Below are 24,983 nucleotides of genomic sequence, written 5' to 3'. Positions count from 1 at the left end.
GTAGTATTTTCCTCTGAGTATACTGCACTCTGATTTCCTGAATAGCACTTTAGGGCTCTCTACCATTATTCCTCGATCTGGCTTATGAGAATTAAGATGGGAGGTCTATTTTCCCCCCAAGGTACACATTTCTTCCACTTGATCAACCAATACTTCCTCTGTGGTTAAATTTAAGTTTCAAAGAGCAGTTCTCTTAACTTTTTTTCTTCTTCTCGGGAGTAGGGAAACAACAAATGCACCAGAAAGTCTTGCTGGAGTATTTTAGGACATTCTTCAGTAGATTACATTTCCTAATAGGGTCTGGTGTTGGCCTCTGTGAGTTCGGTTGCCTTAAAGTATCCATTGATAGTCCCCTGGCTAGACAGGCTGTAGTATCCTCCTCCAAGTATCTCTCCCTTCTTCTGTCCTCAGAGCAATCTACTACAGAGCCACCTTGTCTGTACCTCTTCTAGATATGCAGCACTACACTACCTCATCTCTTACAGATTCTTTTTCTTCTAACTATATTATCCTTTCTGTCACTATATCCCAGTAGCTTTTTTCCACCAACTCTTGATCATATATATTAAAGTACATTCTTTATTATTCCTCTTCAGTGAATTTTCTGAGACTTTAAGTATAATTTTTAATCTCTGGGAAATTTAAACTGTTATTCTTTTTATATCTTACAGTTTTCGGAGATCATAGTTTTTTAAAGAAAAAAATATAGAATTCATTTTGGTGACTTAAAACAAGACATAATTTAGATAATTATTTTATCCTTTCAAATAAGACCTCCTACATTTAATTGACTAATAGTTTAAGCACAGGTTACTATGCTTAACTTATTTAGGTTTATGTGAATCTGAAATAGTACCATTAAGTTTTCAGCTGTCTTAGCAACATCAAAGGAAAAGGACTAGTTAAATGCCACCTTTGCTCCTAAACTACCAAGAGCTAAGACACATACAAATTTTATGGCAAGTAATCTAAAACTCTTCTAAAAATGATTAACTGTTATTCTATCCAACAAGAAAACAAATACAACAAATCTATCTAATTAGTTAAGACACCAGATACTCGTCATGCAGTTTCAGCATCTAGTAACAAACCTCTAAGCTTTAAAACTGTTTCACAACTTCTAAGCACTAATAATACATTTTAAAAGGTTGATAACCACTTTAAACCACATATAGAAGTACCAGAGTACACAATTAACAAGTAAATGCGCATAAACAACAAAGAAAGAGTCTCAAGTCTAATTTTGGAGATCAACCTGGCAGTCTCCAAAGACTTATCTCCAAAGCAAAGCCATTAGCATAACTTTTAAAAAATAGAATTTTTCACGTGTCAAAACGTGATCGACTGAATTGGCCCAAGGAACAGGTTATCTTTTTATATTTTCAAAAATTAAGAGTGCAAAATGTAACCATTAGAAATTGAAACAAAAACAAGCATTTCAGAATAGTTCTTTCAGTACCTTCAAATTCTAACAAAATACAGGACAGTAAAAAAATTAAATATGCCAATTTTGCTTACTGCTATCAGGTTTTAAAAAATTTCCATTTTTTGGTCCATATTCAGTAAATAATAAAATTAAACTCTTTTCATATCTGAATTAAGAGCTCTAGGGTATTCCTTAAAAAGAAATAATGTAATAATAAATAAAAATGTTAAGACAGTTCAAAGTAACAAATCCATAATCAATACCACTAATGGTGATATTCCTTAAACTTACATTTTAATGTTTCCCTTAATGAGTGTGTCTAAATATAAATATATACATATTTTTTGGTTGTTGTTAACAATACCCACAATCCGCCCCAAACACATCCATGGACTTTATTAAATCCAAGTAAGTAGCCTAAAATGTTGGTTTCAATGCCAGAAATGGCCAGATTAAAAATAAAGTAATTGCTGATGAAAAACGGTCTTCCTTTTATTCTCAACTATGTTTGTTATATGTGCTTTTTAAATTATTTAACAAAAAAATGACCTTTAAAATATATAATTTCACATCTCAAAGTTAATTCGAAAGAACTCTGTAACATTTCATTTGAAAATAACAGTTTCAGCAGATATATGCAAGATTCCTACATGAGTTGTAAATCTGTCATCAAAACCATCACATCTTAGTATTTTTAAAGGGGAATTCAATATAGGAGATTTTTTCTGCATTATGCAACTGATTAAAGACAGCACTTTCACATGTAAAAATAATTTACACTAAAAAACTCAGGTGCAAAAAGTCTGATACTCTGTTTATCAAAATAACAAGAACAAAATGAGCAATGATAAAATAGCAAAAGTCATTACAAAAAATAGTAAATTCCTATTTAAATTCCTGTGTTCACAGGTTAAAAATGTTTATCAATTAACTATATCACAGATCGTAGATACTTTAAGCTATAATATAGAAAGGTAACATGAGATATTTGAAATTCAAGTTGTACTTACCAAAATAGTTTTAACCTGAGTCTCTGACATCTTCAGAAATGTACTTGACAATAATGTATGATAAAGTATAGTTAATATTTAGTAGTATAATTCAAAGTTATTTTTCTTTGACGTGCTCTAAATACTGCTTCTTCTTAAATGTTTGAGTAAAACTATAAATATTTATTACACTTTTGGGGCCAAGTTCTCTAAACACAAGGGAGTGTCTGAATTAAAAGCTGTTACTTTTTCCTGCTATACAAACATATGAGGATGTCTTTCATGTTCAAAATGCCTTTGATTTAATCTTATTTTCACATTTCAAGTTACTTTAAAACAAATGCAAAGGTCAAAAGATTATCACAGATACACACCCACTGAAGAATTTAATACAATCTCACTAAAGGATATCAACTTAATCATCTCCTCCTATAAATAGTTTCTTTTTATTTATTTGTGTTTAGAAGTTGCAGTTTTAAGTACTATTAACAGAAAATACATAACAATAGCTTCCTAACAAGTGAAAAAAATAATTATAAATGCTGGAAAAATTGGCCTCATTGATATATTTACAGACTTTTATTTCATACATATTCCATTGGAAATTATATGACATTTATACAAGCATTAACATTTCCAAATCACTGCATAGTGAGCACTTCAGTTCTTTATTGTCTATACCCTTGAAAGTCACTCAGTTTATGAAGGCAATACTGACAAGCATCAAGAATGGTCAAACTGAGATGCTACTGATATACTTTTCTGCTCCTTTGCCTAAAGATGTTTCTGTCGTGTCCTTATGCTTTTTTTTCTCTTTGCTCCTCTGATCCTCCTGCAACTTCAGAATTATATTTCGGATTTCTTCTCTTTTCGTTCTCATTCTTGGGGGAGGAAACCAGTTTCCCAAATTCATAGGTAGTTCGAAATTGAGAATTGGATTCTGAAAGTAAAAACATTAAATGCACCTTAGAAAACTATAATAAAAATTATCTTGGTTTCAATCACAAAAGCATTCCAGAGAAGAAATGAAATAAATCAGTACTTACTCATTATCTATTCCATGCAGGCACTGTGCTGGGCACTAGAGATGTAAGACAAGACAGTTTCTGCCTACAGATCTTATAGTCTAGATCAGCAGTCAGCAAACTACAGCTAGTGGGCCACATTCTGCCTATTGCCTGTTCTTGTAAATAAAGCCTTATTGGAACACACCCACAGTAACTCATCTACATGCTGCCTGTGGATGCTTTCTTTCATGCCGCAATAGCAGAACCGAGTGTAGAGACTGTACGGCCGCAGAGCCTGAAATATTTCCTACCTGACTACCTGGTGCCCTATGAAAGTGATTGCTAACTCCAGTCGAGATAGATAACTCAACAATTAAAACAATGAATATGACAAGTATTAAGGCAGGAGAAGCAGAGAGTCCTATGCGTATACATATCTAAGGGCTTAGCACAATTTCAAGAAGTGATGTTTATGCTAAGACCTGAAGAATGAGTAGGAGTTAGCCAAATAAGGAATGACGGAAGCAACAGGGAAGAGTATTCCAGGTAATGAAATATGTACCAACGCCTGGCGGCAAGAGACAATATGACACAACACGAGAGGCTGAATGACATCCAGGGGGATGGTGTGTAGAATGCTGGAGTGAGAATGGTAGAAATGAGGCTAGAAGCTTGAACAGGAGTTGGATGATGCAGGCCACTGAAGGATTCTGGTCTTTAACTCAAGAATAACAGGAAGCCATTATAAGATTTAAAGCAGAAAAGCAACACAATTAGATTTGGGTTTTGGGAAAACAACTGTGAAAAATACAAGGCAAGAGGCCACGTCAGAGGTTGGTGCAGCAGTTTGGAATAGTGAGGCTAATGAAATGGACTTAGTGGTAGCAGGGGTAAATAACTGAACATAAGTGACACTAAGTGACAGAATCCACAGGGCTTATGGCACCATGGGTGGTGGATGAAGAAGAGGAAGAAGTCAAGATAACTGTAAAGAATATCCAAGAGAGCCCAGAGATAAACCCACACACATATGGTTACCTTATTTTTGATAAAGGAGGCAAAAATATATAATGGAGAAAAGACAGCCTCTTCAATAAGTGGTGCTGGGAAAACTCGACAGCTACATGTAAAAGAATGAAATCACAACACTCCCTAACACCATACACTACTGCAAAAAAAAAAAAAAAAAAAGACCTAAATGTAAGGCCAGGCACCATCAAACTCTTAGAGGAAAACATAGTAAGAACACTCTTTGACATAAATCACAGCAAGATCTTTTTTGACCCACCTCCTGGAGTAATGGAAATAAAAACAAAAATAAACAAATGGGCTTAAAAGCTTTTGCACAGCAAAGGAAACCATAAACAAGATGAAAAGACAACCCTCAGAAGGGGAGAAAATATTTGCAAATGAAGCAACTGACAAAGGATTAATCTCCAAAATTTACAAGCAGCTCATGCAGCTCAATATCAAAAAAACAAACCCAATCCAAAAATGGGCAGAAGACCTAAATAGACATTTCTCCAAAGAAGATATACAGATTGCCAACAAACACATGAAAGGACACACTCAACATCACTAATCATTAGAGAAATGCAAATCAAAACTACAATGAGGTATCACCTCACACCAGTTAGAACGGGCTTCATCAGAAAATCTACGAACAATAAATGCTGGAGGTCTTCCCTGGTGGCGCAGTGGTTAAGAATCCGCCTGCCAATGCAGGGGACACGGGTTCAAACCCTGGTCTGGGAAGATCCCACATGCTGCGGAGCAACTAAGCCCGTGTGCCACAACTACTGAGCCTGTGCTCTAGAGCCCGTGAGCCACAGCTACTGAGCCTGCGTGCTACAAACTACTGAAGCCCGTGTACTTAGAGCCTGTGCTCCGCACAAGAGAAGTCACTGCAATGAGAGGCCCGCACACTGCAATGAAGAATAGCCCCTGCTCGCTGCAACTAGAGAAAGTCCGTACGCAGCAACGAAGACCCAATGCAGCCAAAAATAAATAAATAAAATAAATAAAAAAATAAATAAATGCTGGAGAGGGTGTGGAGAACAGGGAACCCTCTTGCACTGTTGGTGGTAATGTAAATTGATACAGCCACTATGGAGAACAGTACGGAGGTTCCTTAAAAAACTAAAAATAGAACTGCCATATGACCCAGCAATCACACTGCTGGGCATATACCCTATATAATTCAAAAAGTCATGTACCACAGTGTTCACTGTAGCTCTATTTACAATAGCCAGGACATGGAAGCAATCTAAGTGTCCATCGACAGATGAATGGATAAAGAAGATGTGGCACATATATACAATGGAATATTACTCACCCATAAAAAGAAATGAAATTGAGTTATTTGTAGTGAGGTGGATGGACCTAGCGTCTGTCATACAGAGTGAAGTAAGTTAGAAAGATAAAAACAAATACTGTATGCTAACACATATATATATGGAATCTAAAAAAAAAAAAAAAAAGGTTCTGCAGAACCTAGGGGCAAGGACAGGAATAAAGACGCAGACACTGAGAATGGACTTGAGGACACAAGGGGGGGGAAGGGTAAGCTGGGATGAAGTGAGAGAGTGGCATGGACATATATACACTACCAAACGTAAAATAGATAGATAGTGGGAAGCAGCTGCATAGCACAGGGAGATCAGCTCAGTGCTTTGTGACCACTTAGAGGGGTGGGATAGGGAGGGTGGGAGGGAAATGCAAGAGGGAGGAGATATGGGGATACATGTATATGTATAGCTGATTCACCTTGCTATAAAGCAGAAACTAACATAACAATGTAAAGCAATTATACTCCAATAAAGATGTTAAAAAAAAAAAAAGAATATCCAAGGGAGGTGTGCATGGTATTGTACCTCTGAAGTCAAAGGAAGAACATGTTATGTGGAAGGAATAAAACAGTGTCAAATGGTGCTGCGAGGTCAGGAACAATTTCAATATAAGGGTGAGGGTCAAGCCGGATTAGAGAGATTTAAGAAGCAAATAGGATTCGTGGAAACGAAGACAATGAATATAAACACTTGTCCATAAATATATCTGTGAAGGGGAGAAAAGAAGGTAAAAGATATAGCCCGAATCACGGGAGAGATTTCTTAAGGCAGAAAGAGCCAGTGGAGAGGAACTGATTAGTGATGAGTAATGAGGTCAACAAGCCTTGGATTTGATGGAGTAAGGTCTTTTTTATTTTATGCCTTAAAAATTCTCCAATTTAAGAGTCTTTGCTCCTTGGAATAATTTTTGAAACAATAGTTTTCAATCTCTTCAAAATATTTGCTTACTGTGTTTTTTACACTAACATGAGATCAAACACATCATTTTATTATTTATTAAATCAGATCCAACAAACTGAAACCCACCTCAAAAAAGCTCTCTACATACTGCAATACGTATACACCACAATCACTGAAGTTGTTTTGCTGGGGTACTTTTGGATTAGAGCCTTTCATAACATCTTTGGAAAAACTTCTTTTGCATCCTTTTTTAACTTCCCACTCCACTTCTAAATACCTGCAATGATGTGTATATAGTAAGAATATATACATACATATAAATATACACAGTTCCTCATTCCCACCAGAATACAAAGTACAGGTAGAGTTTTGAACTTACTCTCTTAGAATTTTTACAACATTTGACCGAGAAGGCCCTCTGAGTGAGTCCATCAGTAGGATACAAGGTCTATACGGTAGAAATGACCAAATATTAATACTTTATAATGTTTAAAAGGCATAAAAAGATGTACATTAACAATAAAATTTCAAACCTTAAAAATTCACTTTGTATGACTCAGTAAAACTTGCTGGGGGGGGCGGATAACACCCTAATAATACTTAACTATCCATGGTTATATTAAATACTGAATTAAAGAGTAATAATTTAATCATAGTTAATTTATGAATATAGTTCACCAAAGTTCCTAAAAACACTTAAAAATTTAGTAGAAAGTCAAAACAATTCTGAAAATTTGAACATCTGCATATTCCAAATTACCAAAAGTGAGACCATGCAAAAGTAGAAGAAAAATAATCCCATTTTTAACTAAAATCTATTTTAGATTAAAAAATCAGGTAATCTTCACATAAAAGAATTAGTTTAGAATCCAGTGTTTTGGGCGAGGTTCCACTTCAGAACACTCAGTATAAATAATACTCAACTTTTAAAATTTTGTTGTTAAACCCAAGTAAGTGAGGAAGTCTAATGTAGTGCAAAAAGTCCTGAGATGATTAAAGATCTAGGTTCTTCCTGGCTAACATTTTATGGGATTTGGAAAAAATCTCTCAACTGCTCTAGGTCTCTATGTTTTCCTTTATAAATGAAGTTTGCTTTTCAAATGCTATTAATGGAGTTTCAGACAAGATTTCCTACAAAAAGTCAAAAGAGATGAAGTCTAGAAATAGGTACTACTTCATCGCCTAGGAAGTCTGCAGACCCTGGCAAGATCTCAGAACATGTACTTCTGAGAACCAAAATAGACTCACTCTCAATTTGGGGTTTCCATCTGTTTCTTTGTTTTTTTTTTTTTTGCTGCACCACAGCTTGTGGGATCTTAGTTCCCCAACCAGGGATTGAACCCACGCCCTCAGCAGTGAGAGCGCAGAATCCTAACCGCTGGACTGCCAAGGAATTCCCTGGGTTTCCCACCTGGAACATGTCCCTTAGGACTGCCTTAAGTCACTCCACAGCCTTCACACAGTAGCTATGGAACCAGTGTAAACTCCAATTCCCATGTTACTGATGTGAATTTGAATGACATTCTTTGTCCTTTCCTGCTCCACATCACTATATATCCAAAAGGAGTAGTGGTTTTCTATGCACACGCACAGACATGGAAAATGGGCAAATGGAGAACTCAAATAATTTCCATTCTCCCCAACTCAAACCTTGGACATTGGGCAGGACCTAATTTTCCTCACTGACTCTGAAAGCTTCTGTGATTTTTGCTTAAATACCTGTTTTAATTAAAACAGTATGGTTAATGTTTTATTCTAAGAGGGTACGTGAATAAAAATTATCATGTAGCGTCTTCCCTGGTGGCGCGGTGGTTTAAGAATCCGCCTGCCAATGCAGGGGACATGGGTTTAAGCCCTGGTCTGGGAAGATCCCACATGCCACGGAGCAACTAAGCCCGTGCGCCACAACTACTGAGCCCACACGACTAGAGCCCATGCTCCGCAACAAGAGAAGCCACTGCAATGAGAAGCCTGCGAACCGCAACGAAGAGCAGCCCCCGCTCGCCGCCAACTAAAGAAAGCACGCGCACAGCAATGAAGACCCAATGCAGCCAAAAATAAGTAAATAAAATTTTTAAAAAAAGAGTAACAGTTAAAAAAAAACACTATCATGTAGTTTGCAAGATGTACGTTAATGCTTACTGTTTACAGATAGTAGGCTTTAAATGCCACTGTCCTATTTCAGAATTGCAGTTGTCATCGGCAAGGAATCCATCATCACTGCTGTCATCCTGTAAAAGAAAGCCTACTGTTAGTATTGAAAATATACAATCTAAATGACTGATAACGTAACAAAATAGCACTATTGAGGATAAAAATCCTTGTAGCAAATACGTAAAAAAATATTTTTCTGTTTAGGTGATCAGACATTAGAAAATGTGTTACGTCACTCGATACCAATGATGTAACACTACAACACAGGCATCTTAATGAAAGAAACCATCAATCAGAGGTCTAAGAAAACTTGTTACATCTATTTACTCAATCTAAATTTTTAAAGATGAAGTATACCATGACTGATTCTTCTCTAGTCAAACATTATGGCTCTGATTTTAGGTATTTTTACAAAAATTTAATTTGTTGGCTAAAACAACTGTTTTCACAATAGGACATGAATGACTTATATTTATCATCTTTTCACACAAAAATTTTTTTCATATCAGAAACATTTAAAGGGTTTATGGAAACACTGTTTTACTTGACAAAACGCTTTACCCACTTCACGTGAGAGAAGACAGCTTTATGATAGTGTGTATTATTCTACTGATTACCTTGAATGTAAAACAAACAAAGCTTTTTTTGTCCTGTGGGAAAGCTTCTGGCAACCTTTTGAATGAAACAGTCAACAGTAGGAATAATAATAGTAGTAATACACGGTTAGATTAACTAGTTCACGTAACTGCTAGGACCAAAAAGGAGCATATGAAGTGCTCATTATAAACCTTGAATGTAATCCAGATATGTGTCTGTATATATTAGAAAGAAAAACTGTATTTCATAGCCACGCACTGTAGACCAAGGGACATCACAAAAATGTTTTTTGTTCACAAGAGGATTGAGCAAAAAGGAAAAATGGTGCAGTACAAAGTTATCTTTACTACTAGATAAACTCAAAGTTTGTCTTAACAACTAAGGAAGAGGCAGAAAAAGGAAATGGAATAAGCTTTTCTCTCAGTAGAAAATGCATGTTTAACTGAAGTTATAAGATATTTTCAAAAATATACTTTATTCTTGGTGTTAATAAAGCTTATTAGGGCAAACAAGACTCTAAGGAAATATGAGAATCGACCTATGTTAATTTTAACTAAATATGATCTGCTCCTGCCATGATGCATATACAGCAGATTAGATGAAAGAAAAAATCATTAGACAGGTGGTAAAAATAGTGTAATTCTGCTGTGTTCGTGCACCACACACCACATAATCGAAAATGTGAACACTTGCCTCCTGAGTGTTAAGTAAGACCGAAGGTTAAGCACGGCACACAAATGCTTTAAAAGAGCAACGGAAAGGGGTGCGGTAGGGGTGGTGGGCGGTCGCTGGGTCGCGGCGGGAGGATCCATTTCACATGGAAACTTTCCACGATGGGTGATATTAGTTTAGTCCTCAATGGCAAACTAAACAAACAAACAAAAACCCCAAAACAAAAAATGAAACAACGTTCATACATCTATCCCGGCAACTTCTGAACTGAAAACCAAATTTGTGTTGTGAGATGAGATCCAAGTACAGAAGGCATGAGTTAACCGTTTGAAGTAATCACCTATAAAAATCTAAAGAAAAACTTTTTTTTTTTTTTTTCTGTACGCGGGCCTCTCACTGTTGTGGCTTCTCCCGTTAGCAGAGCACAGGCTCCGGACGCACAGGCTCAGCGGCCATGGCTCACGGGCTCAGCCACTCCACGGCATGTGGGATCTTCCTGGACCGGGGCACGAACCCACGTCCCCAGCATCGGCAGGCGGACTCTCAACCACTGTGCCACCAGGGAACCCCAGAGAAACTTTTAATTATGTAAAATACTAGAACTTTTTTGCCAAGCGTTAGGTTTCACCTGGTTATCCTGATCTTCTGAGAAGTCGATGAGTTCATCTTCAAGCATTTTACTACCTTCAGCTGATTCATCACTGTAGTTTAGTCTGATTTTGCTTAAGCCATCTGTATCAATAAGAAAGATTACATAATTTTTAAAAAGAACACACACATAACTTATAGTACATGATGTTAAAATTAATGCTAGTAATTAATTGCATAGTAATTACGAATACAAAATCTGTCTTAGCATGTAAATATCACAAGTATAAAATAAGTTACTTTTAAGTAAAAAACCTGGATTATGTCATCTAAAGAGTTGTTTCTACTACTCAGACCCTAAAATTTATTAAACTTTAAACACTAGGTATCAATTATATTATTAAATATGTATATTTAAATACATGTATATATATAAAGATTTTGTGCTAGGTATGCTAAGTACCTTTAATAACAGAAGCTACAATAGTTTGAAAACAACTCAGTTGTTCAATAACAGGAATGGCTAGCAAATGTAGAACATAAAATGAAATACTGTGTACACTAGAGAAATTAAAATTGTGAAAATATGGAAAAATATACAAGTTAAAAAAACATGATTAAAACAAAGTAAAACAGGCTTGCTTTTGCACAAATAATTTAAAAAAATACAAAAATGAAAATAATTATGCTAGGATAGTTATGGATGAGTTCCTCAACTCTGTATATTTTTCCTTCATGTTTGGTTATATTCATATACTTTTCAACAAAATAAAATGACACAAGCCAACGTAGGTGCTGGCAGTATGAAAATAAATGACTCGTAGAAATATTTGAAATGAATTCTTTTAAAGGTCTGTTTCAAGAATCTAAATCCTTAAAAATCAATGATTTTCTTAAAGAAACTGAAGATTTACCAGAAAATAATGAAAACTGAGCAGGAATTTTGATGCCAAATATACAAATATTTATTATAGAGCATACCATTTCCAAGTTTTTAAAAGCATGACTTCAAGGTATTTTAAACAGGATTTAACTTATTTTGGTACAAGTTATTAAAAGGGCAAAAGAATACTAATATAAGCAAGATAGGATGGGAAAACAGCAAGATAAAAGTGCTCCTTGAAAAATACATTTATATACTAATATAAGCAAGATAGGATGGGAAAACAGCAAGATAAAAGTGCTCCTTGAAAAATACATTTAACATATATAAAAGTCCAAACGTTGTGATCAAAAACATACTATTTGAAATAATAAAGCACGCAAAGAATAACCTTTTCAATTTATCTCTTTCAAAAGTCTGTATTTTTATGCTTTCTTGAAGCAAAAACACCTATATTTAAATAAAACTTGTCCAAATCCTCAGGCAATTAAGAGCTAGTCACTACAATCAAGTTATTTTTGCAGCGAAGTATTCCTGTCTGTACCTATTACACAGAAATTGTGTCATATAAACATGAACCTTATACAAATGAAATACATGTGCACTGCCAAAAAGGAGAAAAGTAATTTAAATAGTGTAGTCAATTTCTTCAACTATTTCGTTCAGTAAACAAATGCCCTAGTATAAATTGAGAGGCAATAACTCAATCAGCTGTTCTCCCAATCAGTCCCATTTCCTGAGCTTTTCTCACATAGTGAGATCACCTGAAGGTGCCAAACCAAGTGTGATTCTAGAGTTTAAAAATACACATTTTTCATGTACCATACAGAGCAAGACAACTACTTCAAATGGTGCCCAACTGAAAAAACACCAAATCAAAGTAGTGATAACAGACATTATTCTCCTACAGTTGACCTTAAAAACCTAATCCCTGTGGCAAGATACAACTCCACGCATTTACTGCAGCATGTCAACCGACATCAGTCAACACTCTGTACGTGTTCAACGGTTAAAATTATGTTAAATGCTTTACTTAAGTCCTGTCGACGATACTCCCAGACCAAATAGAAACAGATCACTAAGATATTAATCATAATCACAAAAACTTTTACAAGCTCTCCTTATCCTCAGTTCTGATACGTCATCATTTTATCTAGGATAGATGGCTTAGCCATCCTCTCCAAGGCAGTAAAGGCTCCTCTAGAGAGCACCCTCATTCAATGTACTTTTGGGTGAGTGATACCTTGGAAACATCTGATGAAAGATATGAGAGCTTGTTCCTGAAAAATACAGACCCATTCTAGAGAACCATTTTTCAAACTGTGGGACACTATGGTCATTGGATTAAGATAAGCATTGAAAAAGAATAGAAAAATGCCAGTGTATCACACACAATAAAGGTAAATTAATTTCCTTTAAGGAAGATATAGTCGATAAAGTTACACACATACTAAAAACAAAACAAAAGCATAAACAATAATTTTTGATAGAAGAATAAACAGATATTATAAAAGGGCAAACTACATACAATAGATATTCTTTACTTTGGTCTCCATTAGGATTTATGGGTATATTTACTCAAATTTAACTGGTTATTTCTCAACTAGAACATTAACTTGTAGAGAGAGCCACCAGGAATTTCTGGGGTTTGTGTATATGAAGGAAGTCCTAAGGCTTTGTTTGTCCCATTGCTCTAAGACATGCACTTTAATTCATTTTTTAAACTTGAATTCACATTAAACTGTATGAAATTATTGATCAAAAAGGAACTTAAAAAATGTTCTGTGGAGATACAATTCACATACAATTCACCCATTTAAAGTGTACATGTAAGTAGTTTTTGGTATATTTACAAATACTATGTGCAACCATCCCTGGAGTCAACTTTAAAACATTTTCAAAATGTTTTAAATCTAAAAAAAACCCCCAAAAAACAAACAAACAAATAAAAACTCTGTACACTTCAGCTATCACTCCCTTCTCCCCATACTGCTGTCCCATACCCGCAACCAGCCCTACGCAGCCATTAACCCACTCTACGGATTTTCCTGGGAGATTTCATACAAGTGGAATCACATAATATGAGGTCTTCTATGACTACTTAGCATGCTTTCAAGTTTCATCTATGTAGCATGTATCACTCCTTCATTTCTTTTTATGGCCTAATAATATTCCATTGGATGGATGTATCATGTTTTGATTATCCATTTGTCAGCTGATGAACATCTGGATTGTGTCTACCATTTGGCTATTATGAATAATGCTGCTATAAATGTTCATGCCCAAGTTTTTGTGAGGACATATGTTTTTATTTCTCTTGGGTAATTATCTAGGCGTGGAACTGCTGAATCACATGATAACTTTATGTTTAACGTTTTGAGAAACTGTCAAAACTGTCTCCCAAAGCAAGCTGTACCATTTTACATTCCCACTAACGATATATGAAGGCCTCAATTTCCGCACATCCTCACCAACACCTGTTAGTACCTGACTTTCTGATTCTAGCCATGCTGTCATGGCTATGAAGAGGCATCTCTTTGTGGTTTTGACTTACATTTCCTTCATGACTAATGATGTCCAGCATCTTCTCATGTACTAACTGGCAGGATTTTGTTGTTTTCTTATTTTATTTTTATTTTTAATGGGGTATAATTGATTTACAATGTTGTGTTAGTTTCAGGTTTACAGCAAAGTGAATCTGTTATATAAATACATATATCCACTCTTTATTAGATTCTTTTCCCATATAGGCCATCACAGAGTATTGTGTAGAGTTCCCTGTGCTGTATAGTAGGTCCTTATTAGTTATCTATTTTATATATAGTAGTGTGTATGTGTCAATCCCAATATATCCCTCCTCCAGGACTTTGTTTTAAAGGCAATGAGAAACAGTGCACACTGCCTTGAAGGCTTAATCTTCAGAGTGCCCATCTACACAATGCTTTCTGTTTAGCAAAATGGTAATTAATCTCTAACGTGGCTATTCACTGCCTCTTTATTTTTTTCTATTCAAGTATTAAAATACTAAAACTGAAAAAAATTAGTCAGAACTTGGTGATTACATACTTCGCTTAATCTTCATTCCATTTCCTGACTGCTGAAACAGACTTGAAAGTCAGCTAGAAAAGGAAGCACAGTTGACCCTTGAACAACACAGGTTTGAACTGCACTGGCCCACCCACACATGGATTTCTTTTCAATAAATACGTAGTACAGTACTACACAATCTGAGGTTGGTTGAATCCAGGGATGCGAATCTGTGGATGTGAAACTGTGGTATGACACGAATGGCTGACTATAAAGTTAGAGGTGGATTTTTGATTGTCAGAGGGTCAGCAACCCTAAACCCCATGTTGTTCAAGGGTCAACTGTATTTATCTGCTTGGCTTTTGATATACTTTTTTGCTTTATCTGCTAAATTTCCCCCTTCTGCCTCTTATCTTATACCCCCTAAAGGGCACAAAGACCAACACATATGGCTAATGTCAGCTTTATGCAGCTGAGTATGTCAAACAAAAAAATTTTTGTAAGAGCGCAGCAACACCTTTCTGACTTCCTAAAATAATACAGGCTGGTAGAAGTACAGAGTATGTTGAGCATTCACAACTTTTTCTTGAACTTTTGAGTTCAACTTTTGAAAGTTGGGACTCAACTTTTTTACTGAGTTCACATAATTTCTTCTATGCCTTATACTGAGTTTTTTCCTCCCAAGAAAATGTATTAGATATACTCATAGTTTATTAAGTTTGCTATCCTATATACATATTATGGGTTTATGAAGTAGACTTTGGGGTTGAAGTGGAAATTATGCAGTTGACTTGATATATAATTTAAGTATTTGAAGAGAAACCTTAGATTTCTATAACAAGTGCTAGAAATATGGACCTGATTCAAGGAATAAAACAATTTATTAGAACTGAAGGGAAATAAAAAAGCAGAGGTTGGACCAGTGCCCTTTCTCCCACTGAAAATCATGAAGGAGAGAGAGTGAGGAACAGAAACTAGCTTTTAATTTGAATGTCAACAGCTATTTGGAGGAGAAAGCTTTAATTTCTGCCTCTTGCCCCTTGATCTCAATTGCCCATCTGTAAACTGAGAAGATCGAACTAATTTGCCTTAACAGATCTAAGTTGTGCAACTACTGTTTATGCTGAATAATTTCCTACAAAATAAAAATAAGTCCAAGTTCCTATAAATGGAAAATGCAGACCTTGTACTATAATTTTAAAACTTCATTCTCTGTAAGGGTGAGGAGAGGAGACTCACTATAAAGGGGGCACAAGGGAATTTTTTTGAGTAACGGAAAGGTTCTAAATCTTGATTGTTGTAGTGACTACATGACTATACATTTATCAAAGCTCACTGGGCTATACTTATGAGTGAACGTTACTGTAAGTAAATTATACCTCAATAAACCTGACTTAAAAAAAAAGTGTGCCCTGAAATCTTAATCCTATTTCTAAAAATTCCAACTTATTCTAATTCTTTGATTTTTTAAAACATTTAGAAACATACCTGTATGGTGCATAGAACTTAAATATTCATTCTGTAGGCCACTCTCACTTTTAGTCCTATCAACAACTTTCTGGCATGCAGATTCTCCTTTATTCGATTCTTCATTTTCACTTGCAGTATGATTTATTTTTTTCAGACTATATTTCACACTGCTAAGGTTTCTCCGATAACGAGGGTCACTTTCTTCCTGTTCATTATTTGAATCAATTACAGCTACGCAATGCTTTCTGTTTAGCATCTTCTTAATTACAGGCTTGGCAGCAGAGTTTTGTGAATAACTGTCCATTTCACTGGCTGAAGGTGAAGAAATACAACTGTCCTCTACAGTTGAACATTTTTGCGTGACTGTATTTTCATGGTAATGAGGATTAGGTTCATACTTTGGTTTTTCCAAACCAGGGAAACAAACAACAGCCAAAAACCAGTGTGCACTGTAAAAAACAAATGAAACTACTGAATATATTATTAGAAAAATTTGTATTTGGCAATAACTATTATATCTTTTTTCTAAAGCTTTTATAAACAAATTTATTAAGAATGCCCAATTTTTTCAATCCTCAAATTAATCCACTTGTTTATAGGATCATTGATTCATTAACAGAATACAATGTCTATTCAAAAGTAACATAATTTTTGTAATAACATAATTTTTGTCAGAATTACATAGCCTGCGTTCACTTTTGCAAACAATCCTTTGAACATTTTATTGCTTTTGGAATGAAAAATTCATTGTTTTCCAGGCAATTTAACAAAATGTAAATTACATCACTGCAATTCATCATTCCCATTTACCTTTCCTTTGCCCTATTTATGCCAAGGACAAATACTATCTAGCTTCAAGATTAAAATGTCTTCAGAAGTCTAATTAGACTTTACAATTTTGAACATTTTCTAAATATTGTAAGTAATAGCTTTTAAAAAAATTTATGTCTGTGTTTTTCTTATTAATGAGGTAGGAACTTCTTAATATTGAAAACATTAAATAATTCTTGTCTCATGCTATACTAAAATAAAATACACTAAATTGAAATAATACATCTAATCTAATCATCATCACAGAATTCCAAGTATTAGTAGAATTCCAGCTATCAAGTGGGTACTCATGATAGAGCTGAATTCAGGTAATACAGTTCCCAGCAGTAGGATATAAGCCATGAGTAAGATACTGTACAGTTAAAAGTGGGTAATATTCATTAATCTAATTAATTTTATTAAGGGCTTACAATTAGCTAGGCACAGTGTTATGTGCTGAGATACAATGAACAGGCTATAGATGTCAGATAATTTATTAGCTGAGCTCAATATATGTCATAGAATAGGGTGTTCAGTAGATATTTGCTGAATGAAAAATGAATGTTGACACAGATAAAAGTTATTCTATACTGTTTCTGTAAAATATTAAATTCCCCCAAGGTACTCCTAAGAAACAGCACTGTCTGTCTCTTCATCAGAGAGTATGAGTAGAAAAGGTCATAGATGCTGGATTCGTTCTCAGTATTGAAAAGGCCAGATAGAGGAATGCCTCTCTCCTCTTCTTAATTATTAATCTTCAGGATCCCAAGGACTTAGGTCAGGTGAGGCTAGGAGAAGAGCAGCACACCATCGTCCTCACTTCATCAATTCTAAGACACAGCTGATTGTAAGTCACATCTCAACTTCATAAAGGTTATAATGTGAAAATATGTGTTTTGAAAATCGATTAAATATGGTATAATACAGTGACTCTCAACCTATAGCTGAAACCTACATCTATCACAGTTTTAAACATTTTTCAGCTATGACAATATGGATAAGCCATAGTTTTTCTGTTGCCTCACCTAAAAACTTGGAAAAAAATCTTCCTTCACCTAGCTGAAAAGAGAAAGCTGAATTAGATACATCTGAGGTCACTTTCAACCTCCAAGAGCCAGGGTTTTGCTTTTATGATCCCTTTTAATATCAGCTACCTTGACCTTAAGCCATCAGTGGAAGAGGCTAAAACAGGTAATTTTGCTTATCTTAAGATGAATTAGATCCAAACATCTAATTTCTGCTCCTTGTCAATTGCTACAATTTTGAACAAATAGCTTATAAACTTTTAGCTTAAAGAAATTACCGCCAAAAAGAAAATTAAAAATAAAATAGATGACAAATACATAGCAGCCTAACTAATCTAATTAGCTTTATCTCTTAAAAAACAACAACCCCATGATCTGGAAGCTATTCTTTCACCTACAAACAGCACAGTTCTCTTGGTGAACACTTTACTAATTCTGTACCTTTGTTCATCCTCTACCTTTCACCAAGACGACTAAAAGCACTGAACGTAGCTTCCATCACATCAGATGCTGTGACTAAGAGGGATATGCCTCTATTACTAAATTGTGTGTACCTAAAATTATACTTTTATTTTAAATTTTTATAATTAATTTCTGACAAATGACTTCCTATGTATATCCTCCCTTTGGCCTAGTGGGCAGCTCACTTGCTACTTTATATGACAAATTAATGTCAAGAAACTTTACTTTGAGGAAAATGAAGAAATTAAAGATTAGTTTTAAACTTAGTTTTAAATTTTTTTATGATACTATGTTTGACTCAAATATGTATCTTTGAAGAAGGTGGGCTTTATAGCTATAACCAGTGTTTTAACCTAGCCTACCTATCTTTGACCGGGCTAATTAGAGGGCACAGGTTTTATGATTAAAGCATGATTATAAATAAATAGGACTTGATTATACTATAGAGTGAATTTGTTTTTTTATAGTGGGGAAAAAAGAGCACGTTCAGAAAATAGCTTGGCACAAACAGGCTTATTAGAAATAAACAATCTTACAGAATACCAACCTCAGATAAGGTTACTCTGCAACCATGATAAAATGAGACAAAGTAAGGCCATTTCATAATTTGTCTCAGCAGAGACAAATAGAAGATCACAATGCAACCCCTCAAAATACCAAATATACTTTTTTTGCTAAATGAGCGAATGTAACTTCTTTATCCAAACAAACCACTGCTTCCTTAGACCTTCCACCAAACCAAAGCCCAAATTCTTTTACTGCCTCTTTCAAACACACTTTTACTGAGAGGATCCATAGTTGCCCATGTTGTGTGTTCTCCCTTGAGGCAAGTACTAAACCCAAGTTGTCCAATTACAGGGGTATTCCTGGAGGTCTTTGGCTGGAGGACACAGGAAAATTAAAAAATGAAATACAAAAACTCTCAAGTTTAAATTGTATAGTAAGACTATTCTATACATCTATGCCTCTCTAGTCACTGGGGGAGAAAAACACAAAATGTTTACCACCCCCATTTACTTAGAAAATACCTTTAAGTGGTAAACATGGTTTTCAGTGAGCAAATGACATAAATCCAGCCACCTTTTCTTCTTTTCTATTAAGAGCCAAAGTGTATCTTAAACTAAAGATTCAAATTCTTCTATGTGACCTAATCACCATTCTGTACATAGCAGTCTTTTCTATATAGGATGTCTGCTAGACCACAAGCACCATTTTTAAAAGATGACATTATTCTACATTGATGAATAAAATGAAATTAGAAAGATCTCTTATCTAGTGTCTGTAAAATTCAGTATCTTATATGATTCACTGGAAAAGTATACTAATTTCCATAAAATAAAGAATATAAGTGTCAATATATACAACAAATTTCAGAAAGAAGTTAAAAAATGGATGAATTATTCACCTCAAAAACACATCTGCTAAAAACTGCCATCATATTAACATAAAGGAAATTCTTACTCACGCTTCATTAAGGGGTACAAAAATAAAATCCTTTTCAAAAATATCTACATGCCGGGTCCATGTTTTTACTCTTCCATGTCGCTTCTGCTGTATTCTGTAAGACAAGAGAGAAACTATCAAGCTTTTGAAGTGTTTCTAGTGTTTCTGCCTCTATGCAGCAATTTATACATTACAAAGATTGAGATGTTAATAGATCAGTTGTAAGATTTAACAAGTTGTGAGAAGAAAGCAGAACATCTGAGATGGAGCTGGGAAGATGGGAAACTGCCCGTCCCTGAATCTGGAAGAAAGAGATTATTTAATTCCTCCTACTACTTACTAGGGTGGATCAGAGCTACTATTTTTATTGTTGCAGAACTGGTTTTAGCAACGATTTCGAGAAGCATTATCAGACCATGACCTATAAGAACTGAGAAGAGAGCAGCAAAAGTGAGCACTATCTTACAGCTGGTGAGACAGGACAGAACCAGCACTGGTCAAAACCAACCACTACCATCAACTCTAAGAAGCAAAATCAGGGATCACTGGAATAGTAGAAAATATTATTAATATTATGCACAGCAGCCATCAATTCAAGACATTTAACAGCACTTATGACAAAAAATGTACCAACTCTGTGTATCTTGTGACCAACTGCCAGCAAGTATTAGAGCTGGATGCAGTCACTATATGGAGAGGCATTATAAATAACTCAGGCCTCATATGTAGAATGTTGTTTCCTTAACTTGTCTGAGAAGAATTATCCAAAGAACTTATTAAAATTACAGATTCACAGGTTCCTCTGTTAGCTATTATGGATGAAACATCTAGGGTAAAACAGAGCAATCGGTATTTAATAAGTATTCAAGTAATTTTTCTTTTGTAAACTATCAGATATATTTGGGAAATACTGATCTAGATATCAGACCTAAAACCTTTATGAATTCCAGGTATTCTTGGAGTTTTAGAATATTATAAATTATATTAATTTTGCTAATTGAGAATGGAAGTAAAAAATGTTGCTTTAATACAAATAAGTGATTTTTTCTAACTTAAACTTAAGTGACTTACTACACCTGTTAAATATTTTCAAAAAGCTTGACTTACGATAGATTAGTTGTTTCATGAAGATTTCTCCTCTCTCTCTGATTAAGGCGTTTATAGAAAAAAGAACTGAATACATGAATTCGGTCAGCTTCTTCTTTCTTCAATTTTTCAAGCACCAAATATCTGTTTTATAAAAAGTAATTCCAAATAGAATGAATTTAACAGTTTATACTAAAAACAGTGATCAAATATCTATTTAGCCACCATCAATCTCTATTCCTTTAAACTGAAAGAAGTCATAAACAAAATTTATTTCATATTCTAGACAATGATTACTATCAGATTATTTGTAGGTAATAAGTGGTGTTTGAAAGTAAAACTAGGATTTGAAAGATCTAATCTTCTAAAACAAGGGCACATTTATGAACATTCATAGAAACATTTATCATACGCAAAAAATAGAAATGACAGAAATGCTCATCACTGATGAATGGAAAATGTGATATATCCATACAATGGAATATTATTTGGCAATAAAAAGAAATGAAGGACTTCCCTGGTGGCTCAGTGTTTAAGAATCCGCCTGCCAACTCAGAGAACACGGGTTTGAGCCCTGGTCCGGGAAGATACCACACACCGCGGAGCAACTAAGCCCACGCGCCACAACTTACTGAGCCTTTGCTCTAGAGCCTGCAAGCCACAGCTACTGAGCCCGCGTGCCACAACTACTGAGCCCACATGCCGCAACTAGTGAAGCCCGTGCACCTAGAGCTCGTGCTCTGCAACAAGAGAAGCCACTGCAATGAGAAGCCCGTGCACTGCAACGAGGAGTAGCCCCCGTTTGCCGCAACTAGAGAAAGCCCACGTGCAGCAACGAAGACCCAATGCAGCAAAAAATATAAATATTAAAAAAGTGAAGTTCTGATACATGCTGTAACATAGAAGAACCGTGAAAACGTTATGCTAAGTGAAAGAAGCTAGTCACAGAAGTCCACATATTGTATGATTCCATGTATATGAAATGTTCAGAATATGCAAATCCACAGAGATAGCAAGGAGACTGGTAGTTGCTTAGAGCTGGGGTGGGCTGGGGAAATGGGGAGCCACTGCTAATGGGTATTGAGGGTCTGTAGGGGGTGAAAATGTTCTAATATCGATTATGGTGATGCTTGCACAACTGTCTGAACACACTAAAAACCACTGAATTATACACTTTAAATGGGTGAATTGTATGGTATGTGCTCTGTATGTCAATAAAGCTGCTATTTTTATGTTTTATGTTTGTTTTAAACAGCTAATAAACCATGACTAGCCATAAACTTTTTATAAAAACAGAATCTGTACAGTGGTGAGGTTATAACAATGACTCTTTAAAGTGATCTTACAACAGTTCTAATTTTTCCTTGCCTTAGTTGTTTTTTTCTATAGGTCTATATCAAGACAAATAGAAATGATTTATATTACGAAGAGAACTTATATTAAATTTACTTATTTATGCTCCAAACTCCCTCAGAGGAGCTATGCAAATTCAAGCTTATGACCATATTCATCTTATTAAAATGAGGAGAGTATGAAAGGCTTGTGAAACCTTACACAGAAAGAGCAAGTACCCAGAAGGCACATCTTTAAGACCTGTCACTTCTGTCATAATATTTGATAAGTCTAAAGCTCAAGTTCTGATGAAAAGGACATAACTTACAGATTGCTTGCTTTAGGGCAACTCAGTGTGCCCCGACAAAAGATATAAGACAGTGAATCACCTCATGACACAGTTTAAATCAATCGCTGAATTCTACATCTATATTCAAAACAGAGAATGTAGTGAACTGGACTTGAATTTAGGAACTACACCATAATGGGTGAACCATGCTGCTTTTACCATTACAAACTACAATGGCTATTTTGTAAACTGAATTGAATAAAAAAAGGGATAGTTCAACTTAAAAAAGAAAGTTATTAGTGATTTAAGAAAATGGACTCTACTTCATATATAAACAAGTCCATGCTTTAGTTTTGTAAATGGAAGAAATAAATTTATTTGCAGATAAAAGGATTTTCATACAGAAAACTTAAAAAGATCTACAGACATACTAGAAATAAAAGAGCTTTAGCAAGATGTCTGGCTATACGGGCAAAATATATTTCTTGTTGAAATCCTCAAAAATGTTACATATCAGTTGTCTCCAAATTGCATAAATTTCGCGGAGGGTTCCTCAAGCTGGCGCCGCTGACATTTTAAGCCAGATAATGCTTTGCTGTGGGGGGTGTCCTGTGCAGCGTAGGGTGCTTGGCCTTACCTCTGGCCTCTACCCACAGATGGTATCAGCACACATCCCTTCCTTTTGTGAGGACCAAAATGCCCAAAGTGCCCCCAGTACAGAATCACTGATTCAGTGCAATTACAATCAAAATCTCAAAAGAACTTTAAAAATGGAATCTGGGGCTTCCCTAGTGGCACAGTGGTTGAGAGTCCGCCTGCTGATGCAGGGGACGCGGGTTCGTGCCCCGGTCCAGGAAGATCCCACATGCCGCGGAGTGGCTGGGCCCGTGGGCCATGGCCGCTGAGCCTGCGCGTCCGGAGCCTGTGCTCTGCAACAGGAGAGGCCACAGCAGTGAGAGGCCTGCGTACCGCAAAAAGAAAAAAAAAAAAGGAATCTGATGGGCTGATTCCAAAGTTTATCTGAAAGAATCAAAAGGTCAAGCATATCCAAAACATTTGTGAAGAAGAATATGGCGGAGAGCTTGCCTTTCTATTACAGATAACAAGAATAAAGTAACACTAATCATGGCAGTGTGGTACTGACGCAGGGATAGGTGCACGGCCAACGGAACAAACTATACAGCCCCGAAAACAGACCTGTGCAACTATGTTATCTTAGCGTAACAAATCCTAGAGGAATTAAGGACTTAAAAGTGAAAAAACAAAACTTCAAAAAGCCTTTTAATTAAAAAAAAACTAGTTTTGTCTTTCTAATCTAATATAGATCCATAAGCATTTCTGTGACTATATATAGTTCTGGGTCTTTTTATGTACATGTATTAGAATTATTAATTTTAATTAAAACAACTAAGTCTCTTATCTTAGAATTAAAGGGAAAATCCAAGTTTATTAGAAAAAAACTTTTGGGAATTTCTTTCATTTTGGGATTTCTTTCCATTTCTTTCATTTTTTTTTCTTTGTGTATAAATCATTTAAATATTGGATGTCATGTGAAGCTGTTCACCTGCTATTTTATAAAGCAGACAATCTAACAATTCAATCATGACATTTAGTTTCAGGATGAAGTTAAAAGATGACTTTTAAGGTTTTGAAAATAATTCTTATTAAAATTCTTTTTCCCTGCATTTTATTAACATTCTCTAGATGCAATGCCCTTCTACTTTTTATAATTCTGGCAAACTGTTTAAAGGTTTGTTTCTAACTTGTAGAGTTAGAAATGGAAAAGAATGAGCAGCTCTGGTAGCAGCTGAATTACTTATTTTTAATAGTGAAGTTTTAAAAAGTTTCCTCTTTTCGGGACTTCCCTGGTGGCCCAGTGGTAAAGAATCTGCCTTACAATGCAGGGGACACGGGTTCGACCCCTGGTCAGGGAACTAAGATCCCACATGCCGCAGGGCAACTAAGCCTGTGTGCCACAACTACTGAGCTTGTGCACCTCAACTAGAGAGCCCGTGTGCCGCAAACTACAGAGCCCACGTGCTCTGGAGCCTGCACATCACAACTAGAGACAGAAAACCCACAAGCCACAACTAGAGAGAAAACCGTGAGCAGCAATGAAAAGCCTGCATGCTGCAACAAAAGATCCTGCATGCCTTGATGAAGATCCCACGTGCCGCAACTAAGACTCGACACAACCAAAAATAATAAATCTTCAAAAAGAAGTTTCCTCTTTTCAATTCACTTCTAAGAATGCCATGAGATGAATATAAACAAAGATTTTTTAAAAAATCATGGATTTTGGGCTTCCCTGGTGGCGCAGTGGTTGAGAGTCCGCCTGCCGATGCAGGGGACACAGGTTCGTGCCCCGGTCCGGGTAGATCCCACATGCTGCAGAGTGGCTAGGCCCGTGAGCCATGCTGCTGAGCCTGTGCGTCCGGAGCCTGTGCTCCGCAACGGGAGACGCCACAGCAGTGA

At 35.6% G+C, this 24,983-nt stretch overlaps 1 protein-coding gene across 2 annotated transcripts in view; it reads right to left on the bottom strand.

The window, feature by feature from the left end:
* Positions 1-1,327: 1,327 nt before the first annotated feature.
* SENP6 (SUMO specific peptidase 6) overlaps positions 1,328-24,983 on the bottom strand; it is a 100,966-nt gene continuing 77,310 nt past the window's right edge. Inside the window, exons 17-24 of one of the 2 annotated variants that reach the window (XM_007456601.1) lie at positions 20,909-21,031; positions 19,824-19,916; positions 16,080-16,510; positions 10,722-10,825; positions 8,813-8,901; positions 7,050-7,118; positions 6,797-6,947; positions 1,328-3,355 (exon numbers count right to left, since the gene is read on the bottom strand). In XM_007456601.1, coding sequence (XP_007456663.1) covers positions 3,149-3,355; positions 6,797-6,947; positions 7,050-7,118; positions 8,813-8,901; positions 10,722-10,825; positions 16,080-16,510; positions 19,824-19,916; positions 20,909-21,031 — 1,267 coding nt within the window. In that variant the 3' untranslated portion in view covers positions 1,328-3,148. The remainder of the gene's footprint in view (positions 3,356-6,796; positions 6,948-7,049; positions 7,119-8,812; positions 8,902-10,721; positions 10,826-16,079; positions 16,511-19,823; positions 19,917-20,908; positions 21,032-24,983) is intronic. The other variant, XM_007456602.1, reaches the window with a different exon arrangement.

This window comes from Lipotes vexillifer, unplaced genomic scaffold, assembly GCF_000442215.2.
Source record: "Lipotes vexillifer unplaced genomic scaffold, Lipotes_vexillifer_v1.1 scaffold1226, whole genome shotgun sequence".
Lineage (NCBI taxonomy): Eukaryota > Metazoa > Chordata > Mammalia > Artiodactyla > Lipotidae > Lipotes > Lipotes vexillifer.
The sequence above is the reverse complement of the archived record's forward strand: the minus strand, read 5'-3'. Positions and strand labels throughout refer to the sequence as shown.